The sequence below is a fragment of the Phyllobates terribilis genome, unplaced genomic scaffold (genome assembly GCF_046119375.1).
Source record: "Phyllobates terribilis strain yellow unplaced genomic scaffold, ASM4611937v1 Scaffold_11__3_contigs__length_659146591, whole genome shotgun sequence".
In the NCBI taxonomy this organism is placed as follows: domain Eukaryota; kingdom Metazoa; phylum Chordata; class Amphibia; order Anura; family Dendrobatidae; genus Phyllobates; species Phyllobates terribilis.
The window spans coordinates 503,531,257-503,552,394 of NW_027362771.1; the positions used below are offsets into that span (position 1 = coordinate 503,531,257).

The 21,138-nt window shown below is 43.1% G+C and overlaps 1 protein-coding gene across 7 annotated transcripts in view; it reads left to right on the plus strand.

The window, feature by feature from the left end:
• TET3 (tet methylcytosine dioxygenase 3) overlaps positions 1-21,138 on the plus strand; it is an 89,966-nt gene that overhangs the window by 52,391 nt on the left and 16,437 nt on the right. For all 7 annotated transcript variants that reach the window (XM_073653567.1, XM_073653568.1, XM_073653569.1 and 4 more), the window contains 6 exons: positions 8,707-8,797; positions 8,986-9,079; positions 14,135-14,343; positions 14,502-14,652; positions 16,367-16,456; positions 19,090-19,227. In XM_073653567.1, coding sequence (XP_073509668.1) covers positions 8,707-8,797; positions 8,986-9,079; positions 14,135-14,343; positions 14,502-14,652; positions 16,367-16,456; positions 19,090-19,227 — 773 coding nt within the window. The remainder of the gene's footprint in view (positions 1-8,706; positions 8,798-8,985; positions 9,080-14,134; positions 14,344-14,501; positions 14,653-16,366; positions 16,457-19,089; positions 19,228-21,138) is intronic.

Sequence of the window (21,138 nt, forward strand, 5' to 3'; positions counted from 1 at the left end):
CGAATGAGGTCCATAGACTTACATTGTAAGGGTAGGTGCACACGGCCATTTTCTCTCTATCCGAGAAAAGTGGTTCGATGTATTCTGATCAGAGTGGCGTCCATTTTACTCAGAGGTTGAGAGAAAAACAAAAATTCTCCATTCTGTCAGTCTGTAAAAATTGATCTGACACTTTGATTGAAAACGGATGTGTCTCCTATTATTTTTCTTATTTTTATTTTTTCTGCAGACCACTCAGTCCAAGGAAAACAATCAGACGTGCGCAGCCCCATAGAATATCATTGGTATGAGCGCTATCCATGAAAATCAGAGATAGCACTCGTCCGATATAATCAGTCATGTGCATGAGCCCTAAAAGCGACTTCCGGCTCCCACATAGACCCCAGTGTGATCTGGCAAGTCCGAATAAGTCACGCGACTCAGAAGACGGCCGGAGCGGTGCTGGAAACCAGGGAAGATTGAGATTGAGGAGTATATGACCGCACATTCACTACACTTACATGTACACAGGTTTAGGCAATATAACATTTTGTGGTGGTACTTCGAGGGGCCTCATAAACAATAGAAGGCTGTTAGCGCGGGCTGCCCTCCGTGCCCCGTCTCCCTCGCGGGCTGCCCTCCGTTCCCCGTCTCCCTCGCGTTCCTCAGCTACACTCCTCAAGGCCCACCAGCTGCTCATGTTTTAAGGATTTCCATAGTATTGCACATGTGATAGAATTATCACAATACTAAGGATATCCTGAAAACATGATCTGTTTGGGGGCCTGGAATTGGGGAGCACTGCTCTAGATTCATCATTTGGATATAGAATATTGATGGGCAATCCTGAGCTTTTTGTTGATCTGGATTATTTGGCTCTGCGCTCTAAAGAGTCTGCTTTTTTGGATACCAAATGGATCTCTATTAAATGTGTTTTACACGCAGGTGATCAAGTATTTATGGTAAAATCACCGAATTGTGATGCAGTTGAAATCCCGCAATCTTGTAGCCAGCCAGCTCTCACTGGAGTGGTGGCTCCCATTGTCAGCTCTTTGTGCCAGATCGATCACAAACGATCCATAACCAATATACTTGGAGCTTGAAGGTTTATGGTAGGTGCTACAGTGTGTTTATTACAGGGCTCAACATACTCTTTCTAGAAATACGTTATGTTTTATAGCGCTGCAGCCTTGCAGCGCTGGGGTCCTGGGTTCAAGTCCCACCAAGGACAACATCTGCAAGGAGTTTGTATGTTCTCCTTGTGTTTGTGTAGGCTTCCTCCAGGTTCTCCGGTTTCCTCCCACACTCCAAAGACCTAGTGATAGGGAATTTAGATTGTGAGCCCCAATGGGGACAGCCATGATGATTATGTATATAAAGCGCTGTGGAATATGTTAGCGCTATATAAAAAAAAAAAATAAAGAAAAGAAAGTATGGAGGACTGTGGGGGCCATTATACTATGTGGGGATCACAGTTGGGGCATCATACTGTGTTGGGGGTCACCATACTTTGCCTGTGGGGGTGGGGTAATGTAGGGTGATCATACTGTGTGTGTGTGTGTGTGTGAAGGGTACTGTGGAGGAATTTATTGTAGGGGTATCATATTGTGTTTGGGGGCACTTTTGTTGCCATCATACTTTATGGGGGCAATAAAAGTCTAGTCTAGGGGCTTTAATAGGAGGAAAATTTCTTTGCAAGGGCAGCAAAGTTGTGACATATGCTCTTCTGTGACCCCACCGGATATTAAGTTTTTTTTGGGTGAGAGACCAATTAGAACTTCTGTTATGGGGCCCCATGATTTCTACGTATGTCCCTGCCTGCAAGGAAATACCCAATGCTCCCGTCATGTGATCTGACTCTTTATATCTATTAATTAAAATGTACTTTATTTTGTGGGATAACCCCTTAGAGTTTGGTTCCATATGAAGAGGTTAATCGCTATATTTGATGATGAGGAAAAACGTCCTCAATTGTAAACGTTTTTTAAATAAATACCAAGGCTGGCCCGCGACTTTGTCCAAGTTTTTAATTTTGACCCTCTGTGTATTTGAATTTGACATCCCTAAAGCCATGTGACTGTGTCCACCAGAAGTCCGAGTTTAACGCTTTCTACAAAATGTCTTATAATTGAGTTATATGTATAACAGTATGCAGATAGCTCCCCCTAGTGGTGGCTGTAGAGCCTGGAATTCTACCTGCAGTTTTGCATCACAAAAATAAAGCTCCAGTCAATTTAATGATCTATTAAGAAATTAATAGGCAGATACATTTATAATGTCAAGGTTAGACATTTCACTTTTAGATGTATAATTTTATAGATGTGTCAATTATAAATAGATGTACAGCAATACAAGAAAGGTCAGGGAACAATCCAGGCTTGGGAGATTATTCTCCCCCCATATATTGTAACCTTGAACTTGAGCCTATGTTGCTATAAACGTCCGTAGTCCGCATGCAGGGTGTGACTGTATGTAAAACCATCCGTGACCAGTTTTCTTCCCAGGAATGCTGCAGTAAAGACATCTGCTCTATGTAAGACATTCTTCCAGCAGCCGAGGGGGGCCGGCGTGTAATCTATCTGCATTGCTGCTTTCTGCTCTACAGTACAATTTATCATTGTTATTAGCCTTGTCAAGGGAAAGCACAAAATCCCTTCTATCTAGCTGCTGTGATGTGGTAAATGGCAGGAGAGCTTTATTTCTCTCGTACGCTTCAGGTCACATGGTTACATTTTTAAATATAATTGTTTAGTAATCCTATAGTGTTTTCCCATATAAAAAATATCCGCCACAGGAAATATGGAGTGAGTATTCAGTCTGTCCTGGAATTAAAGTGATTGTCCGGTCACTATATATTAAGTCCTCAATATCAAATTGGTGGGGGAAAGGGTGGACATCGAAATCATTGGGCATCATAGCAGAAGACATGTATAGTAGGAACACTCTATTTGTTCTCCCCACTCTATCCCTTTCATGGCCCTATTGAATATGATTTCCCTCTAAAATTCCCCCCACCATATGCAGTATGATACCCCCACAGTGCATTCCACCACTCAGTTTGCCCAATATCTACCACACGCACAGTTTAGTGCCCTTAGAAAGATATGATGCCACCACAGTCCTCCATGCACAGTATGTTCCCACACACACACACAGTATCATGGCCCTCACAGCCCCCCACATACAGTATAATGTCCCCCACATTCATAAGTACTGACGATCTAAAAAAAACCTCACCTAGCCTAATTTCCCCGATGTGCTGCTTTTCTCTATGCAGCGTGTGAACGGAGGCTGCAGCCGGCTAGCGCGATGTAGTCACTCAGATGCGCAGGCTGAATGGTGGAGCAGGGAGCAGACATCTCCTTCTTCCACCATTGAATTTAACTGTGTCTGCATCCTGACAGACGACTCATGGACCCCACAACTACTGCGTTTTCTGCGGCTATTCTTGCAGTCATGCATGTTTAATTCTGAAATGCTTTTCCGTTTTTACTATGAATTGTAGCTGAAATTGAATCTCCAGGGTGTAGAGGTGGGAGGGAGGGGCGTGACCAGCATCTCCAAGCAGAATAAGTCAAGTGTGAACAGGTGCAAGCTGTTGTGACTGCACAATATATAATCAAAAGAATGGAGCAGCCTCTGTTAACTGCAAAGATGGGCTAACATTGAATATATGAAATTTGGACTGCATTGCTGCTTTATAGAATATACTTTAGAAAATACAGCAAGTGAGAACCGGTGCAAGCTGCTATGACTGCATTTGCTTTAAGTTCAATCTGCTCAGTCCAATGTGCAAGCAAGATGCTTATCCATCGTTGATCAGATAGTTTCTGCAGTCATAAAATCATTTCTCGGCAGCACATCATCCCATGTAAATGGGGGATGTGCTGCCGACAATGTTCTGAAGTTTAGGGACAGAAGGCTGTCATTCACAATAAATGGCTGTCAGCCAAGCAATTGTTGGTCTGGCAGCTTCTCCATACAGAAGAGCTCTCCTCTCGGCTCGGCCAAGCTTGCCTGTGTTTCCTTTGAGAGAACCCATTGCCAGACTCCTCGGGCAGCGCCGTATCTCTGCGCCAAACAAAAAGATCTTCTATTGAAATTCAACAGTTGGATCCTTCTCATCCCCGACATCAGTTGGGGTAGAATTGGAAGGTCACCCTACACATGAGGCTGTGGCCTTGTCCGATATTAGTCTGTGTATAGGGGGCTTTACTCTCCTCTCCCCATTGAAAGCACATGTACGTTTGCCTGTGGAGAGACTCGGGCAAGATATCTGTATAGGGTAAGGGCATTTTTAGACTTGCTAACAATTTTTTTGCCAAAGTGACTTTTATATACTAGTTTTTAACATCATGCTTCCTTTGACAATTCCCAGTAACTCTCGATAGTAAGAACATAAGCATTTCTTATACACTGAAAAGCACTCGTTACTCCTCTGGGAGGCACAGAAGGCTTTTAAAATGTAGGGTCAACAAAGACAGAGATGTGGTAAAAATATCAATCTTTATAATAAGATGAAGGGTTTTGGGGATTCAAATGATCCCATGGTTCTGCAAGTGTAAAGTGTTTTTCCAGGACTTATAATTCTCCTATTGGCACAGTAGCTCAGTGGTTAGCATTGTTGCCTTGGACCACTGGTGTCCTGAGTTCAAATCCGACCAAGGAGAACGTGTCCATTGAGTTTGTATATTTTCCATGGAACTAGGTACTCTGGTTTTCTTCAACCCTCCAAAGGTGCTCCAATAGGGACTTTAGTTTGTAGGCCCCATTGGAGATAAAAAATTGTAAAGCGCTAAGGAATATGTTGGTGCTATACAAAAACATAAAAAAAAAAATACAAATCATAATTTAATAAAAGAGCAATAGCTCGGCTTTCTAATCCGATGCTGCTTGAGTTGTCTCCATCAGTCCTACAACTTGCTAAATGCTGTAAGTAATTTTCGTGACCGCTGCAGGTAATCCCAGGCCTCATTAGAAAAACTATGGAGCAGCACAATAGGGTCTTATCCGAGAGAAAGTTAAAAAGGTTATGCTAACCTGGTCTAGTTGTGAACACACAACATTTTTATGGCATAGAAATCCAGCTGCTGGAGGTCCAACGGGTCCTCAGACCGAAGAAATACAGGAAAGGAAGATTGTGGATAATCCGCGCTGCTGGTAATCGATAAGGTAAATCCAGGCCCACAACTTTAGTATTTGAGTGTTGTTTTTTTTTATTTAGTCAATGTGTTTCGAAGAACTACGCACATCTCCATGATTTTTTTTGTCCTGATGAAGTGTGTAGTACTTAAAAAAGCGTTGACTAAATAAAAACCGCAAATACTACTAGTGTGGACCTGGATTGACCTTATCGATTACCAGCAGCGTGGATTATCCACAATCTTTTTTTCTGTGAATCACAGGCCCCAGCAGTCAAGGAACGCACATGCCAGCATCATGGCTAAAGCTGGGCTTACACCAGCTGATTGGAAATGCGAAACGATCACATACAAGTGATCATTATGATGTGCTGCGGAGAACGATGATCTTTTAACCAAGCCAAAATACCATTTTACCCAACGCATTTTGCTCATTCATTGAGTGATCATCAGTCTATTTACAATGCATGATTATCGGGATATGAGGGTTTGTAGGAACACTCGTTCACAATATCGGCACAGTGTAAGTGCACCTTAATGACACTGGTTGACTCTAATTTCACCTTCGTGTAAAATACAAAAAAAAACAAAAAAAAACACTCCAGGCAAAATGGATACAGTCAGTCTTCTGTCTAGGGCAGGGTCTGAGGGCATGGTGTCTGTCACCAGCGCGAGAAGTCATGTGCCCCCAATGCCGTGCACTAGGAATGACACCGTGTATAATTCCTGCCTAGTGCGTTTCTTTAGCTGATGGTCTGACAAGGTTGTTGCGGATGGTTTAAAGCCCCCCCGGCCGCCCTACTATGTTGTATAAACTTGCACAACCAGAATGACTTATTGCAATAAAACCACAGAGGAGATCTACTTGCCCTACATTTTGCACACTACTGAACCCTCTTATGTTGCTTTTTGTAGGTCCATAATATCAATTGATTTATATATTGTAAAAGGTCATAGCAAACGGTATTCCTGAAGTGAGCACTCTCAGTTCATGTAAGCAATCCCAGGCATTTCTGTAAAGTGGGTCCGCAATGCTGCCGTTGTGTCATCAAAGTGTAGAGTCATCTGATCTAGGAGGTCTACCTGACTACTCCAAGAAGAGCCAATGCCTGGTGCATTCCTTATAGGATTATTACAAGGACTCAGTAAACCCGTGATCAATAACTCATTAAGAAAGTTCAGCAGATTCTACAAAGTAATCAATACTTCATGTGATCATTCATGACCTTGTGTACAACTAACATAGTACGGCAGCTGTGCGAGTAGTGGGCAGCCCAGGCATTGTGTAATGCTTACTATAAAGAGGATAGAAGGGATTATAAAAGGAGAAGCTAAAGGGGTGGTTTATATTCTAACGCACGTGTGACCACCCTTCAAACCACCACCCACAAGTGCCTTCAAAACAGCATCAAACCATGAATTCTTCTAGGTACTCGGTCCAATGAAAAGACTGTCACCTAAATGGTACTATTGTATTACACTTCTCAGTGTGCTGTCCAATTTTTACTCTGGCCGCACACATCTGTATTATACACTCGTGTGAATGAGCCCTTTCGGGTTGTTCAGATGACCATTCTTCACACGGACCAAGTATCCGTGTGGGAAAAAAAATCACTGCATGTAGCTCTAGTCTTTTCAAATTCTCTGATCATCCGAATTGCATCCAGTATTTACTGATACATTACCAGTATAACTTAGGAAACTGTATTTGATCTTGTACGTTTTAAACTGTTGATATATAAAATCGGTTGCAATATGGATGACAATAGTCTTTCCGTTTTCTGGATGAAATATGGATGATTTTTCATATACTTGTCTGACCTCGGCTTTAGAATCTGCCAGCACAAGTGATTAAAGATCCGATGAGAAAGGAAAGAGATGAGATAGAAAAGAGATGAGATAAAGGAACCTGTCAGGTGTTTTAAACCCCAAACTAACATCATCCATATAAAATCCCTGGAATGTTCATGACGTCCATACTCTTGTTCATGGCTCTGTTTTATAGAAATCCATCTCCCCTATTTCCCGCCTACCGCCGGCCTCCTGTCAGTGACTGACAGGTCTCTCTTCTCTGTGACCTTCTTCCCCACCTGAGATTTTATGCAAGTGCCGTCATCCCCAGGGGTGGTACATGGACAGTAAGGTCCTGAGGACATTCGAGAGCCGGACTATCAATCTGCGCTTACGACGTCACTTGCGCAAGATCTCAGGCGGGAGCACGTTACAGAGAAGAGTGACCTGTTAGTCAGTGACAAGAGGCTGGCGGCGAGCGAGTAAAAAAAGGGAGAGAGGCCGAAGAGCTTAAAGTGCAGAGCCAAGCCCCCTGCATTTACCGCTCAGGTGCATGAAAATTTGCCAATAGATTTCTATAGAACAGAGGCATGGACTTGTGAAACAAAGGTATAGATGTCACCAACAACACAGGGACTTTTATATAGATGATGATCATTTAGGGTCTAAAAATGAGCAGGTCTTGTTTCTTCTCAAGAGACCCCTTCCCCCTTTCCTGCGTGCTCATAACTAAACCCCATCTCTGTGAGTTATTATCAAGCAAATTGTAAGTGTAGATTTCACCTTATACTTCTGTACTCTCTCTGCTCCTGTACAGCACACTGACTAACAGATTGTATCTCCTGCCATCTACATCAGTATAGCTGCTGTGTGGTTTTATTGTCTGCTGGAGCTGGTTATAGCAGAACTCAACTGTCCTGCACACCTCCAAAATGGAAGTGCATAGTTGTGGTCGTTTCTTGCTGTTGATGCATATAGCAGAAGATATTCCTCTGTCATAAGCATCAATAGAGCAGTATTTGAATTTTTTACATCATTGATCTCTCAGCAGTAGGCAACAAACACAGCTCAGCTTATCTGAGCCCCAGTACACAGCCAATACTGCAGTATATGTCTCTTCTCAGTCCCCTTTATACAACTTATCCTGCAGTATATCTCTCCTCACATCTCCTCTATAGAGAGAGCCCTTCTGCAGTATTTTTTTCTCCCAGCCTCTGCATACAGAGCCTTATCTTGCGGTACAGCTCTTCTCTTAGTTGCTGGCACACGGGCATGGCTGCTTCCTGGGATGTGCTCTGGACTGTAAAGAAGGAGGCTCTGCCCCCTTTCGGTGATATCATCCCTCACTGTAGAAGCTCTGTTCTAGACACAGCAGAGCTATACTGGCAGGATGGCAGCTGAGAGAGACTGCACTGTGCAGCATGGGCCAGGGTCCCCGAAACTACAGGGCAGTTCCAAAGGCAACTGAAGGGTAGATAGAGCAAGGAGGGGCATTCACGGGAGGGGGGCGATATGTGCAAAATGGGGAAGATTTAATTTGACAAATTAATACATGTGTGTACATTATTAAAAGACCACTTTTTAATTTATGATAACCACCAAAATATGTAAAATAATGTGTCACTGATTTGGGGAAAACCAAGCTGGACAATATTTTATTAAAAACCTAGAAAAACCCTTTATAATGATCACCAAACTACCTTTTTATTTTTTTAGTCTATTTTTAAGGCACGTGTCTACCATTGCTGATGCACTTGGAGGGCTTCATCATGATCAGTGTCCTGTTTCTTTGCAGAACAAATTAATGAGAAGGATGAAGGACCGTATTACACTCACCTTGGATCTGGACCAACTGTAGCATCAATTAGAGAATTAATGGAGGAAAGGTAAGTAGGACGGGGCAAGGTTTTACTGAAAGTTAACCCTGTTTGGCTTATGGGTTATCACTACTTGCTTGCGAGAATTGCAAAGATTTTCAATGTTTTCTTAATGTTTTTATGATTTTTGCGTCCTCCCATACAGTTAGATTACGTATAATAATTTTTTTTATTTATGCAGTTATTATTTTTTTCAGGTATGGAGAGAAAGGGAAAGCTATCCGCATTGAAAAAGTCATTTACACAGGAAAAGAAGGGAAGAGCTCCAGGGGTTGCCCCATTGCTAAATGGGTAGGTGATTGCAAAAATGCACTTTCATACTTGCAGAAAAGTTTTCTTTTACGGCAGATGCAGATCCTCTATTCTTATTGAGGGTTTAGTTTTATGTTTTAATATACACTGCTCAAAAAATAAAGGGAACACTCAAATAACACATCCTAGATCTGAATAAATGAAATACTCATTGAATACTTTGTTCTGTACAAAGTTGAATGTGCTGACAACAAAACCACACAAAAATCATCAATGGAAATCAAATTTATTAACCAATGGAGGCCTGGATTTGGAGTCACCCCCAAAATTAAAGTGGAAAAACACACTACAGGCTGATCCAACTTTGATGTAATGTCCTTAAAACAAGTCAAAATGAGGCTCAGTATTGTGTGTGGCCTCCACGTGCCTGTATGACCTCCCTACAACGCCTGGGCATGCTCCTGATGAGGTTGCGGATGGTCTCCTGTGGGATCTCCTCCCAGACATGGACTAAAGCATCCGCCAACTCCTGGACAGTCTGTGGTGCAACGTGACGTTTGTGGATGGAGAGAGACGTGATGTCCCAGATGTGCTCAATCGGATTCAGGTCTGGGGAACGGGCGGGCCAGTCCATAGCTTCAATGCCTTCATCTTGCAGGAACTGCTGACACACTCCAGCCACATGAGGTCTGGCATTGTCCTGCATTAGGAAGAACCCAGGGCCAACCGCACCAGCATGTGGTCTCACAAGGGGTCTGAGGATCTCATCTTGGTACCTAATGGCAGTAAGGCTACCTCTGGTGAGTACATGGAGGGCTGTGCGGCCCTCCAAAGAAATGCCACCCCACACCATTACTGACCCACTGCCAAACCCGTCATGCTGAAGGATGTTGCAGGCAGCAGATCGCTCTCCACGGCGTCTCCAGACTCTGTCATGTCTGTCACATGTGCTCAGTGTGAACCTGCTTTCATCTGTGAAGCGCACAGGGCGCCAGTGGCGACTTTGCCAATCCTGGTGTTCTGTGGCAAATGCCAAGTGTCCTGCACGGTGTTGGGCTGTGAGGTCAACCCCCATCTGTGGACGTCGGGCCCTCATACCACCCTCATGGAGTCGGTTTCTAACCGTTTGTGCAGACACATGCACATTTGTGGCCTTCTGGAGGTCATTTTGCAGGGCTCTGGCAGTGCTTCTCCTGTTCCTCCTTGCACAAAGGCGGAGGTAGCGGTCCTGCTGCTGGGTTGTTGCCCTCCTACGGCCCCCTCCACATCTCCTTGTGTACTGGCCTGTCTCCTGGTAGCACCTCCAGCCTCTGGACACTACGCTGACAGACACAGCAAACCTTCTTGCCACAGCTCGCATTGATGTGCCATCCTGGATGAGCTGCACTACCTGAGCAACTTCTGTGGGTTGTAGAGTCTGTCTCATGCTACCACGAGTGTGAAAGTACAACCAACATTCAAGTGGCCAGAAAGCATTGGTACTGAGATGTGGTCTGTGGTCCCCACCTGCAGAACCACTCCTTTATTGAGGGTGTCTTGATAATTGCCAATAATTTCCATCTATTGTCTATGCCATTTGCACAACAGCATGTGAAATTGATTGTCAATCAGTGTTGCTTCCTAAGTGGACAGTTTGATTTACTTGGAGTTATATTCTGTTGTTTAAGTGTTCCCTTTATTTTTTGGGGCAGTGTATTTGATGTTAGCACCTACCATCAAATTAATTTATGCATTTCTTCTGGAATTCTGATTCATTGCGCCTTTGACTTTTCAAAAATTCATGTAAAAATATGATTAAAGGGGGCTCAGACTGCTAGTTGTGCATTGTTCACTAGCCGGGGGGGTCTCAACATCTCTTGTGTAAGTGGAGTGGTCATGTGCAGGTTGACCACCACTGCATTCACGTCTCTTAGACTGACCGATATTAGGCATGCCACCTCTCAACGGTAGTTAGAAGTTATATTTATATGTATGTTTGTATATGATCCCTTCCTCCTTTTGTACTTGATATTGAGCGCCACCTTCCTACTGTTTTTCCTCTGTCGGCTTCCTGCCACTGAGGAACAGCATCCTCTACCAGAAAGCACAATCGTATGTAGGATAGAGGTGAACTGAGGACAAGCATGGTTATAGCATTATTTATAGACTGGGGCTGTGAGCGACCGGTGTCACCACAAATACGAATGATATGAAACCTTTCTGAATGTCGCCAATAAACGCTCTAAGAAGTTTACATTTCTGTGAAATATTAATGAATGAATAGCACTTTCAATAATTTCAAAGGGTTTCTGTAACATATAATTAAAATATAGAAAATGTATTCAAGTTATTTGCAATCCCTTTAAAATTTCAAATGTCTACAAAAAAAATGTAGTAAACGGAGCTGCCTCATGACAGAATCCCCCCTTTATTACGAGAGCTGCAGCTCCTCATCCTGAGACCTCCGTTATCAGCAAATAGCTTGGGAATGTTTCAATAGGCAGCTCATTTACCCAGAAGTAGCCATTCATTTAAGTGTAAGGCTATGTGCCCACGTAGCGTTTTTGTAGCGTTTCTGCCGCCTTTTTACGGCCAGCAAAACGCTTGTAAAACCGTCTGCCGTGCAAAGCAATGTGAATTGGGTGCGCCGAATTCGCATTGCGTTGCAAAACACAGCATGACCATTTCTACCGCGATTATGCTGCAAATTCGCGCCCATTGAGGAACATTGAAATGCAGCAAACCAGCAGGTATATGTGGATTTGCTGCGTTTCAATTAAATTCAATGGGCACGAATTTGTAGCGTAATCGCGGTGCGTGTGGTACCCGGGATGAAGAGGAGACTACAACTCCTCTTCATCCCGGCTACCACGTGGTGAAAAAAAGAAATAAAGTTAAAAATAAAAAAAACTGTTTTCTCACCTCTCCAGTCTTCTCCCGGCCGTGTCCTCTCTCCTCGGCGTCCCGCGGTGTACTTGAAGGACCTGCGGTGACTTCATTTAGTCAGCTGATGGTCACGCAACCGCTGACGTCAGCGGTCAGGTGATGGTCGCGTGACCATTGTTATGATCTGCAACATGAACTAAGGAAAGATAGGGGAAAGCTGTCCCTACAGTAAGACTAAGCTGAATCCCTACGATGTAGCGGGCTTCCTGTTCCTAGCGAACAGACCCGCCTTAGTCCTCGGCTAGTCTGAACGAAGACCTATAGCATAAAGGGAGGAGTCCCTAAAAGAACTAAGGACTGGATCAAAAATGGGACACCTCCTAAACAGAGAAGTTGTTGCAGAACGCAAAAAGACAAACTGACCAAAAGGTACTAGAGGTCCCAGAAGGACCAAGCAAACTGACAGAGAAAGGCACAGAAGCACCTGGCTAGAAAACAGTCAAAGACTGAAGTCCAGCACAGCCAAAAGGGCGGAGCTGGAATATAAAGGCAGATGGTCACGTGACCGCAAAACACAAGATGGAAAAAACAAACAGGAGGGTTCTAACAACCATCAGCTGACTAAATGACGTCACCACAGGTCCTGCCAGTATACCGCGGGACGCCGAGGAGAGAGGATCGCCGCCGGGAGGAGACTGGAGAGGTGAGTATACAGGTTTTTTTTATTTTTAACTTAATTCTTTTTTTTTTTACTGTAGATGCAGCATTTAAAGCATCTAAGTTGGTCACAATATAAATCCATGCCAGTTGCATGGATTTATATTGTGTGACCAAATTGTCAAGCACTTTTCCAAGTGATGCTCAAAATTGCTTGGAAAAGTGCTTGAAAAAACGCATGTAAAAACGCTTCTCTCTGGCAGAAAAAACGCATGTAAATCTGCATGCGTTTTTTTCTGCCAGAGAGGCAAAAATGCTCTGCATCAAATCTTCTACGTGGGCACATAGCCTAAGTGACTTTGTTCCACATCGTATAGTTCCCCCTTTGTGTGACCCATTAAAACAGTTGTCCAGCCACCTAAAATTTTTCAAAAAGGGCTCAGATTGCTATACAGTAAACTGATTCTCTGTGGATCCTGTTCAAATATTCCAGGGTCTTTCTCATGACTTGTTAAAGCTGACATAAGACCACTGCAGCCAATCACTGACTGCAGTGGTAACATCATAGTGTCAATGAGGACTTGTGTCATTGGACCACAAAGAACTGAGACTGGCAAGGGACCTGGAAAGAATTCAAATGGGACCTGAGGCGCATCTGTAATGTAATGTAATTGTTTTTTGTTTAATGTTATAGCATAGTGAGAAATGTAAGGTGGCTGAGTAACCCTTCATAAAGGGGTTGTCCAGGTCAAAACTCCCATAAGTACAACATCCCTATAATGGTTCCAGTGGGTATTTGTTATGAACGTTTACACACTCGCACATGGGAAACGCTGTACCTATACTGGTCCCTGTACAGACTAGAAAGGCCTTAGCCACACAACTAAAAACACCACCTCAGACCTAACTCCCTAAAAGGCCATTGAGGGGTTTCTTGAGGAATCGGAGGGGAGGCCACAACACACTGTCAACAAGGGGGAAAGAAAGTGTGAAGTAAGATGAGAAAACTCTGGGTGAGAAACTAAAACACATTCATATATGGTAGAGAGGGAAAGCTAAGGAGAACTAAAAAGAACAAGTGTAACCTAACAGTGGTAAAAAAAAAAAAAAAAAAGAAGTGCTGGGATGGAGAGCAAACAGACTCACTGCAAGAATACAACGGGAGTTTACCAAGCAAGGTAAACACCTTAGCTGAAGGGCTGGAACTCCAGAACTCGCATTCACCAAGTGGTATAGCCAGCAAGGAAGCGCAGTGAAGGGTGAACATATAACACCCAACCCAGAATGTGATAGGGTAGACAAATATGGGAAAATGAGAAACACCTGGAGAGGAGCAAACCAAGAAGGGAAAATAAAGACAATAGAAACCATCAGCATTTAGACAGGGAAGAAAGGGCAATAGCTTAGCAAACGGGAACCGGCCACAGAGCAACAGGTCAGCGGATCGAATTCCCAAACAGAGTTATGACAGTATCCATATTGTTAATTTGATTATCCATGTCTGAAAATAAAGCTGACAATAAAAAGCGCATAGTTCAAAACCTAACTAGTGTAGAAATTTCTGCCTTTTAGGTCATCCGCCGACAGGATGAGGAAGAGAAGCTGCTGTGTTTGGTCCGACATCGAGCTGGCCACCATTGCGAGAATGCCGTCATTATCATATTAATCATGGCTTGGGAGGGAATCACTCGTTCCTTGGGAGATAAGTTATATGACCGGATCACAGAAACCATCACCAAATTTGGAAACCCAACCTCTAGAAGATGTGGCCTGAACAATGAGTGAGTTAATAGAGTGAAAGACATGTATCAGAAATATTGACATTCCCAGACCATAATATGAAATACCTGGAACAGTAGGAGCACGAAAACTTAATGGTATTTTTTTTAAATGTGCTGGACACTCTTGTTTCATGTAAATTATACTGTGTCTTTTTCAGTCGGACTTGTGCGTGCCAAGGTAAGGATCCCAACACCTGCGGAGCTTCTTTTTCCTTTGGTTGTTCGTGGAGCATGTATTTCAATGGTTGCAAGTATGCTCGAAGCCAAACTCCAAGGAAGTTTCGACTTGTGGGGGATCATCCTAAAGAGGTAGGTTCTTTTGTGTGGACATGATATATAGATTATATAAAAAAGGTTAGTGCTGCAGACTTACAATCATTATCTGCATCATCACAGCATGGAAGATGCAGGGAAGAACTGACACACACAAACCAAAACGTTCATACAGTACAATATTAACAATCAATGCAGCGCCATCTGCTGTCTCCTCGATACAGTCCCCACAGCTAACAGGGAATCTGTTACACCCAAAATAATAATAATAATAATAATGTTAATATGAATAGCAAGTATTTATTTTTTTTTAACGTGTTTAAAATACAAAAATGTATTTTTTAACGTTTCACATCTTCTACTGTTCAACACTATAGGGAGCAGCTGCTTAATTTTGCCAAGAAAAGAATAGTAATGCTATATAGCTATTCATGGCACAAAGAGCTGTGCCATGAATAGTGTTATTGGGTCGCAGTGGGTAGCATATAGATTGAAGCCAGGGACTGCAGTGGTGACCTCATCTAACGTCACCACCACTGCCCTTGGATGTCCTTTCCCACACTAGATGATCTCCACGCTGCAGCCCCTGGATGTCCTTTCACCACACTAGATGAGCTCCACGCTGCGGCCCCTGGATGTCCTTTCCCACACTAGATGAGCTCCACGCTGCGGCCCCTGGATGTCCTTTCACCACACTAGATGAGCTCCACGCTGCGGCCCCTGGATGTCCTTTCCCACACTAGATGAGCTCCACGCTGCGGCACCTGGATGTCCTTTCCCACACTAGATGTGCTCCACACTGCGGACCCTGGATGTCCTTTCACCACACTAGATGTGCTCCACACTGCGGACCCTGGATGTCCTTTCACCACACTAGATGAGCTCCACGCTGCGGCACCTGGATGTCCTTTCCCACACTAGATGTGCTCCACACTGCGGACCCTGGATGTCCTTTCACCACACTAGATGAGCTCCACGCTGCGGCACCTGGATGTCCTTTCACCACACTAGATGAGCTCCACGCTGCGGCACCTGGATGTCCTTTCACCACACTAGATGTGCTCCACACTGCGGACCCTGGATGTCCTTTCACCACACTAGATGAGCTCCACGCTGCGGCACCTGGATGTCCTTTCACCACACTAGATGAGCTCCACGCTGCGGCACCTGGATGTCCTTTCACCACACTAGATGAGCTCCATGCTGCGGCACCTGGATGTCCTTTCCCACACTAGATGAGCTCCACACTGCGGCCCCTGGATGTACTTACTCACCGCTGGATATGCTTCTCTTCAGCTTATAAGTCCTGGATGCCAGGAGTTGAATGAAGCTCATTGCTCTCTTCCCTCCCCAACTTTGACCTACACATGCCAAAGAGTGGGCACAATGCACATATTATACCACCACGGCATAGAAGATGGGGTTGAAGACAGACCATAGTCTACTTTGCCCATTGTATGCCTTATTTGCTGTCAGACCAACATATAAAAATGGCTACCCCCATTTAACAGAAAAAAACAACAAAAAACTAGTAATTCTTGTTCTTATAAATTCTATCAATAAAAAAACTGTTAATTAACAAAAAAGTTGCGACACAATACCCTCAAGTCTGTATAAGTTTTATACTTCAACAGCTAGGCAGGAAAGTCTCTAATTGATCATTCCCTATCCACTATGCAGAAACATTGACTAATATTTTGCATTTTATCAAAAATTATACTGATGATGATTTTTCAATTATTTTTTGTAGGAGGATGGTCTTAAAGAGAACTTTCAAGATCTGGCTACTAGGGTTGCTCCAGTTTACAAGAAGCTTGCTCCACAGGCTTACCATAATCAGGTATGTCCACCTGAGAGTCACAGATGATCAGTCATGGGGTACTATACCGTCAAGTCAGTGCTTCCAAAACTGAGAGAGTCACAGTACCCTCATGATTTCTTCTATAAAAATTTCACCAAGTCCTCATAGAATCCATGGTGCCTCCATTTTTACGTAGTTGTCACTGAATCTGTACGAGGCCATATTTTTTGTTTTCTCTATGTACCATAGTGATAAAAATGTACATAAGTGTTTAATTTTCAGTACTTAAACTTTTGCACAGTATCTGTAAATTAAGGGAGATGTGGAAAAACTGCTGCAAAGTAAGAATACTTACACTGGCGTAATCTACAGTAGCCAATTTGGCTTCAAATCAAATTTATTCTGCAGCGGGAAAATGACTCTAAACATACAGCCAATGTCATTAAGAACTATCTTCAGTGTGAAGAAGAAAAAAAGGTTCTGAAATTGAAGATACGGCCCCCGCAGAGCCCTGATCTCAACACCATCCAGTCTGTCTAGGGATTAGATGAAGAGACAGAAGGATTTGCACAAGCCTACATCTACAGAAGATCTGTGGTTAGTTCTCCAAGGTGTTTGGAACAAAGTCTCTGCTAAGTTCCTTCAAAAACTATATGCAAGTGTACGTGGAAGGATTTGTACTTTGCTGCTGTTTTGAAGGCAAACGGCCGTCACACCATACTTTGATTTTTCTTTTGTTTATTTTACTTTGCAAATTGATATAAATAAAATAATCAAACTTCTATTTTTTTAAATCATTGTAACTTTGCAGCATTTTTTTTCCACACCGGTCTTAAACTTTTTACAGTAACGTACAGTACAAAAGTTTGGACACACCTTCTCATTTAAATATTTTTCAGTATTTTAATGACTTTGAAAATTGTACATTCACACTGAAGGCATCAAAACTATGAATTAACACATGTGGAATTATATACTTAACAAAAAAGTGTGAAACAACTGAAAATATGTCTTATATTCTAGGTTCTTCAAAGTAGCCACCTTTTGCTTTGATGACTGCTTTGCACACACTTGTCATTCTCTTGATGAGCTTCAAGAGGTAGTCACCGGAAATGGTCTTCCAACAATCTTGAAGGAGTTCCCAGAGATGCTTAGCACTTGTTGGCCCTTTTGCCTTCACTCTGCGGTCCAGCTCACCCCAAACCATCTCGATTGGGTTCAGGTCTGGTGACTGTGGAGGCCAGGTCATCTGGCGTAGCACCCCATCACTCTCCTTCTTGGTCAAATAGCCCTTACACAGCCTGGAGGTGTGTTTGGGGTCATTGTCCTGTTGAAAAATAAATGATGGTCCAACTAAACGCAAACCGGATGGAATAGCATGCCGCTGCAAGATGCTGTGGTAGCCATGCTGGTTCAGTATGCCTTCAATTTTGAATAAATCCCCAACAGTGTCACCAGCAAAGCACCCCCACACCATCACACCTCCTCCTCCATGATTCACGGTGGGAACCAGGCATGTAGAGTCCATCCGTTCACCTTTTCTGCATCGCACAAAGACACTGGTTGGAACCAAAGATCTCATATTTGGACTCTTCAGACCAAAGCATAGATTTCCACTGGTCTGATGTCCATTCCTTGTGTTCTTTAGCCCAAACTTGTCTCTTCTGCTTGTTGCCTGTCCTTAGCAGTGGTTTCCTAGCAGCTATTTTACCATGAAGACCTGCTGCACAAAGTCTCCTCTTAACCGTTGTTGTAGAGATGTGTCTGCTGCTAGAACTCTGTGTGGCATTGACCTGGTCTCTAATCTGAGCTGCTGTTAACCTGCGATTTCTGAGGCTAGTGACTCGGATAAAGTTATCTTCAGAAGCAGAGGTGACTCTTGGTCTTCCTTTCCTGGGGCGGTCCTCATGTGAGCCAGTTTCTTTGTAGCGCTTGATGGTTTTTGCAACTGCACTTGGGGACACTTTCAAAGTTTTCCCAATTTTTCGGACTGACTGACCTTTAAGAAATTAAGTATTGATGGCCACTCGTTTTTCTTTACTTAGCTGCTTTTTTCTTGCCATAATACAAATTCTAACAGTCTATTCAGTAGGACTATCAGCTGTGTATCCACCAGACTTCTGCACAACACAACTGATGGTCCCAACCCCATTTATAAGGCAAGAAAACCCACTTATTAAACCTGACAGGGCACACCTGTGAAGTGAAAACCATTTCCGGTGACTACCTCTTGAAGCTCATCAAGAGAATGCCAAGAGTGTGCAAAGCAGTCATCAAAGCAAAAGGTGGCTACTTTGAAGAACCTAGAATATAAGACATATTTTCAGTTGTTTCACACTTTTTTGTTAAGTATATAATTCCACATGTGTTAATCCATAGTTTTGATGCCTTCAGTGTGAATGTACAATTTTCATAGTCCTGAAAATACAAAAAAATCTTTAAATGAGAAGGTGTCCAAACTTTTGGTCTGTACTGTATATTAAAGTGAAAGTACAGAGAAAAGGTAATCCTCGATTGGCCATTTATAAATCTACTTAATGACATATCATTATAGAAGTGAAATATATTGAACTAATTGGTTCCGTTTTGGGAATACCCGAATCAGCTGTATAAATATACTTGCAGTATGTTTTATGGACTTTTTTACAACGCATCTTTATTATGTTTTTTAGGTTAACAATGAGGAAATAGCAATAGATTGCCGGCTTGGGTTGGAAGAGGGGCGGCCATTCTCCGGTGTTACGGCATGTATGGATTTTTGTGCCCATGCACATAAAGACCAGCACAATCTCTACAATGGCTGCACTGTGGTAAGTTAATAATTTGCTGTTCGCCCATTAATATTTTGTATATATGTTTTGTTCATATTTTCTACACAGGTCAAAAATTCTGTAATGATTAATTTCTGATACATGGCTCCAAATCCTATTTACAGCCATGTAAAGTAATTAAGCGATAACATTCTGTCTGCCCTCTCCCTGTATAGGCTATATGTACGGGACTCGCTAATAAAGCTCTTCATGTAAGATCTCCCTCACCGATTAGCAGTTCTCATCACTGGAGGATGGTTAAATTTTAAAAGTAAGATGTCAACAATTGAAAAGGTTATTACAGTAAGATTAAGTCATCCATAAAGTTGATCAAAAAGATTTGCAGGACCTTGGTCCAGCAGCCACGTCTGTAGGCTGTGGCTGACTGACCAGAGACCTGCGAACCTCCTCCTACCTACTGGCATCCGCAGCCCCTCTTCTGATTAGTAGACCTGGGGCATTGTCATTGTGACGTGACTTATTTGAAAGAAACAACAGTCGGGCATACACGTCTGCTCCCATTTTCTGTAGGACATAGCAGAATACAGCGTTTGGTTATCTCCTACAGTCCAATGCTTTACTACAGCTCCATTTGACCGGAGAACAAGTGCCTTGTTCTGGTGATTGGGGTCTCAGCGGACTGACCATCATTACTTTGAATATCCAACTTTTACAAAATGTAGTTGTTAAGGAAATATTAATGTTATAGATATTTCCTACTTTTATTAAGCTCATCCCTCTACAATTTGCTCTTGAGAGCTCATAAAGTTCTCTACTAAAGCTTTCATGGAAGTGGATTTGTTGACTTCTCGATCTGTGCTTTGGGTGCACAATATATTTAGTCAATAATATCCACTATCAGACCGCAGTTCCTTGAGCCCACCAGAGGAAATCATAATTAGGGCCCACCATAGAGCTACATAGAATAAAACAATCCCACTAACTGTAATGAAAAGTGCTAAAAATTTTGGTTATCCAGCACAATGTCTTTTTAAAGAAGCCCTCCCTTCAAGATTTTATTTGAATAAATGTGTATATACAGTATGTGCCTGTGGTGTAGTGTGAGTGTATTAATATACTTGCCTACCGCCATCTTCTCCAGTGTCCAGTGCCATTCTGCTCCTCTTCTGTGACGCCACCCCTCTGCAGACTCTCCCGGGTCACGCAGAGTGCAGCTTTTACATTGTAAGTCTATGGAGCATCAGAACGATAGGCTTACATTGTAAAAGAGACTTGCGGCTCATACGTAGAGTGATCCGGAGAGTCTGAAGTGCAGTGAGGAGGGGAGTGGAACGGCGCTTGAGTCCCAGAGAAGGCGGTGGTAGGTGAGTATATTAATACACTAACTACTGTACATACACACATTTTAAAAAATAAAATAAAATCGATGTTGCCCAATCTGTGGCACTGGTTGTATGATCTCGGCTAGGCATGTTTGATTCTGAAATGCCGAGGTGTTTCAGAGAAAAACATACTTTAAAAGCCACCGGGTCCAAGGCTAGCTGAAAAGGCAGGTCCCCAGCGGCTTCTCCTAGCCCACTGCCAATGACTGACAGGTCTTTCCCTAAGCACGCACGGAGAGACCCTTCGCTCAAAGCAGGCGACCGAATGAGGAGAAACTGCTGGGGACCCACCTGTCAGACTAGTCTTTTGCAACTTGGTCACCGGCGGCTTTCAATGGATGGTTTTCTCTGAAACACTGCAGCGTTTCAGAATCAAATGTATATGGCTGGGATCACACAGCTGATGTCTGATACATGCTGCCTGTGGATCGAGCAGCATGTATTCGCTGTCAGAGTCCCCTTAGATAAGCTATCGAACGTGCTGAATAAAGGTACTCATGATGTGAGCGGACTGCATACAGATACTATTCATGATGCAACTATGTGCGCTACATAGTATCCCTAAATG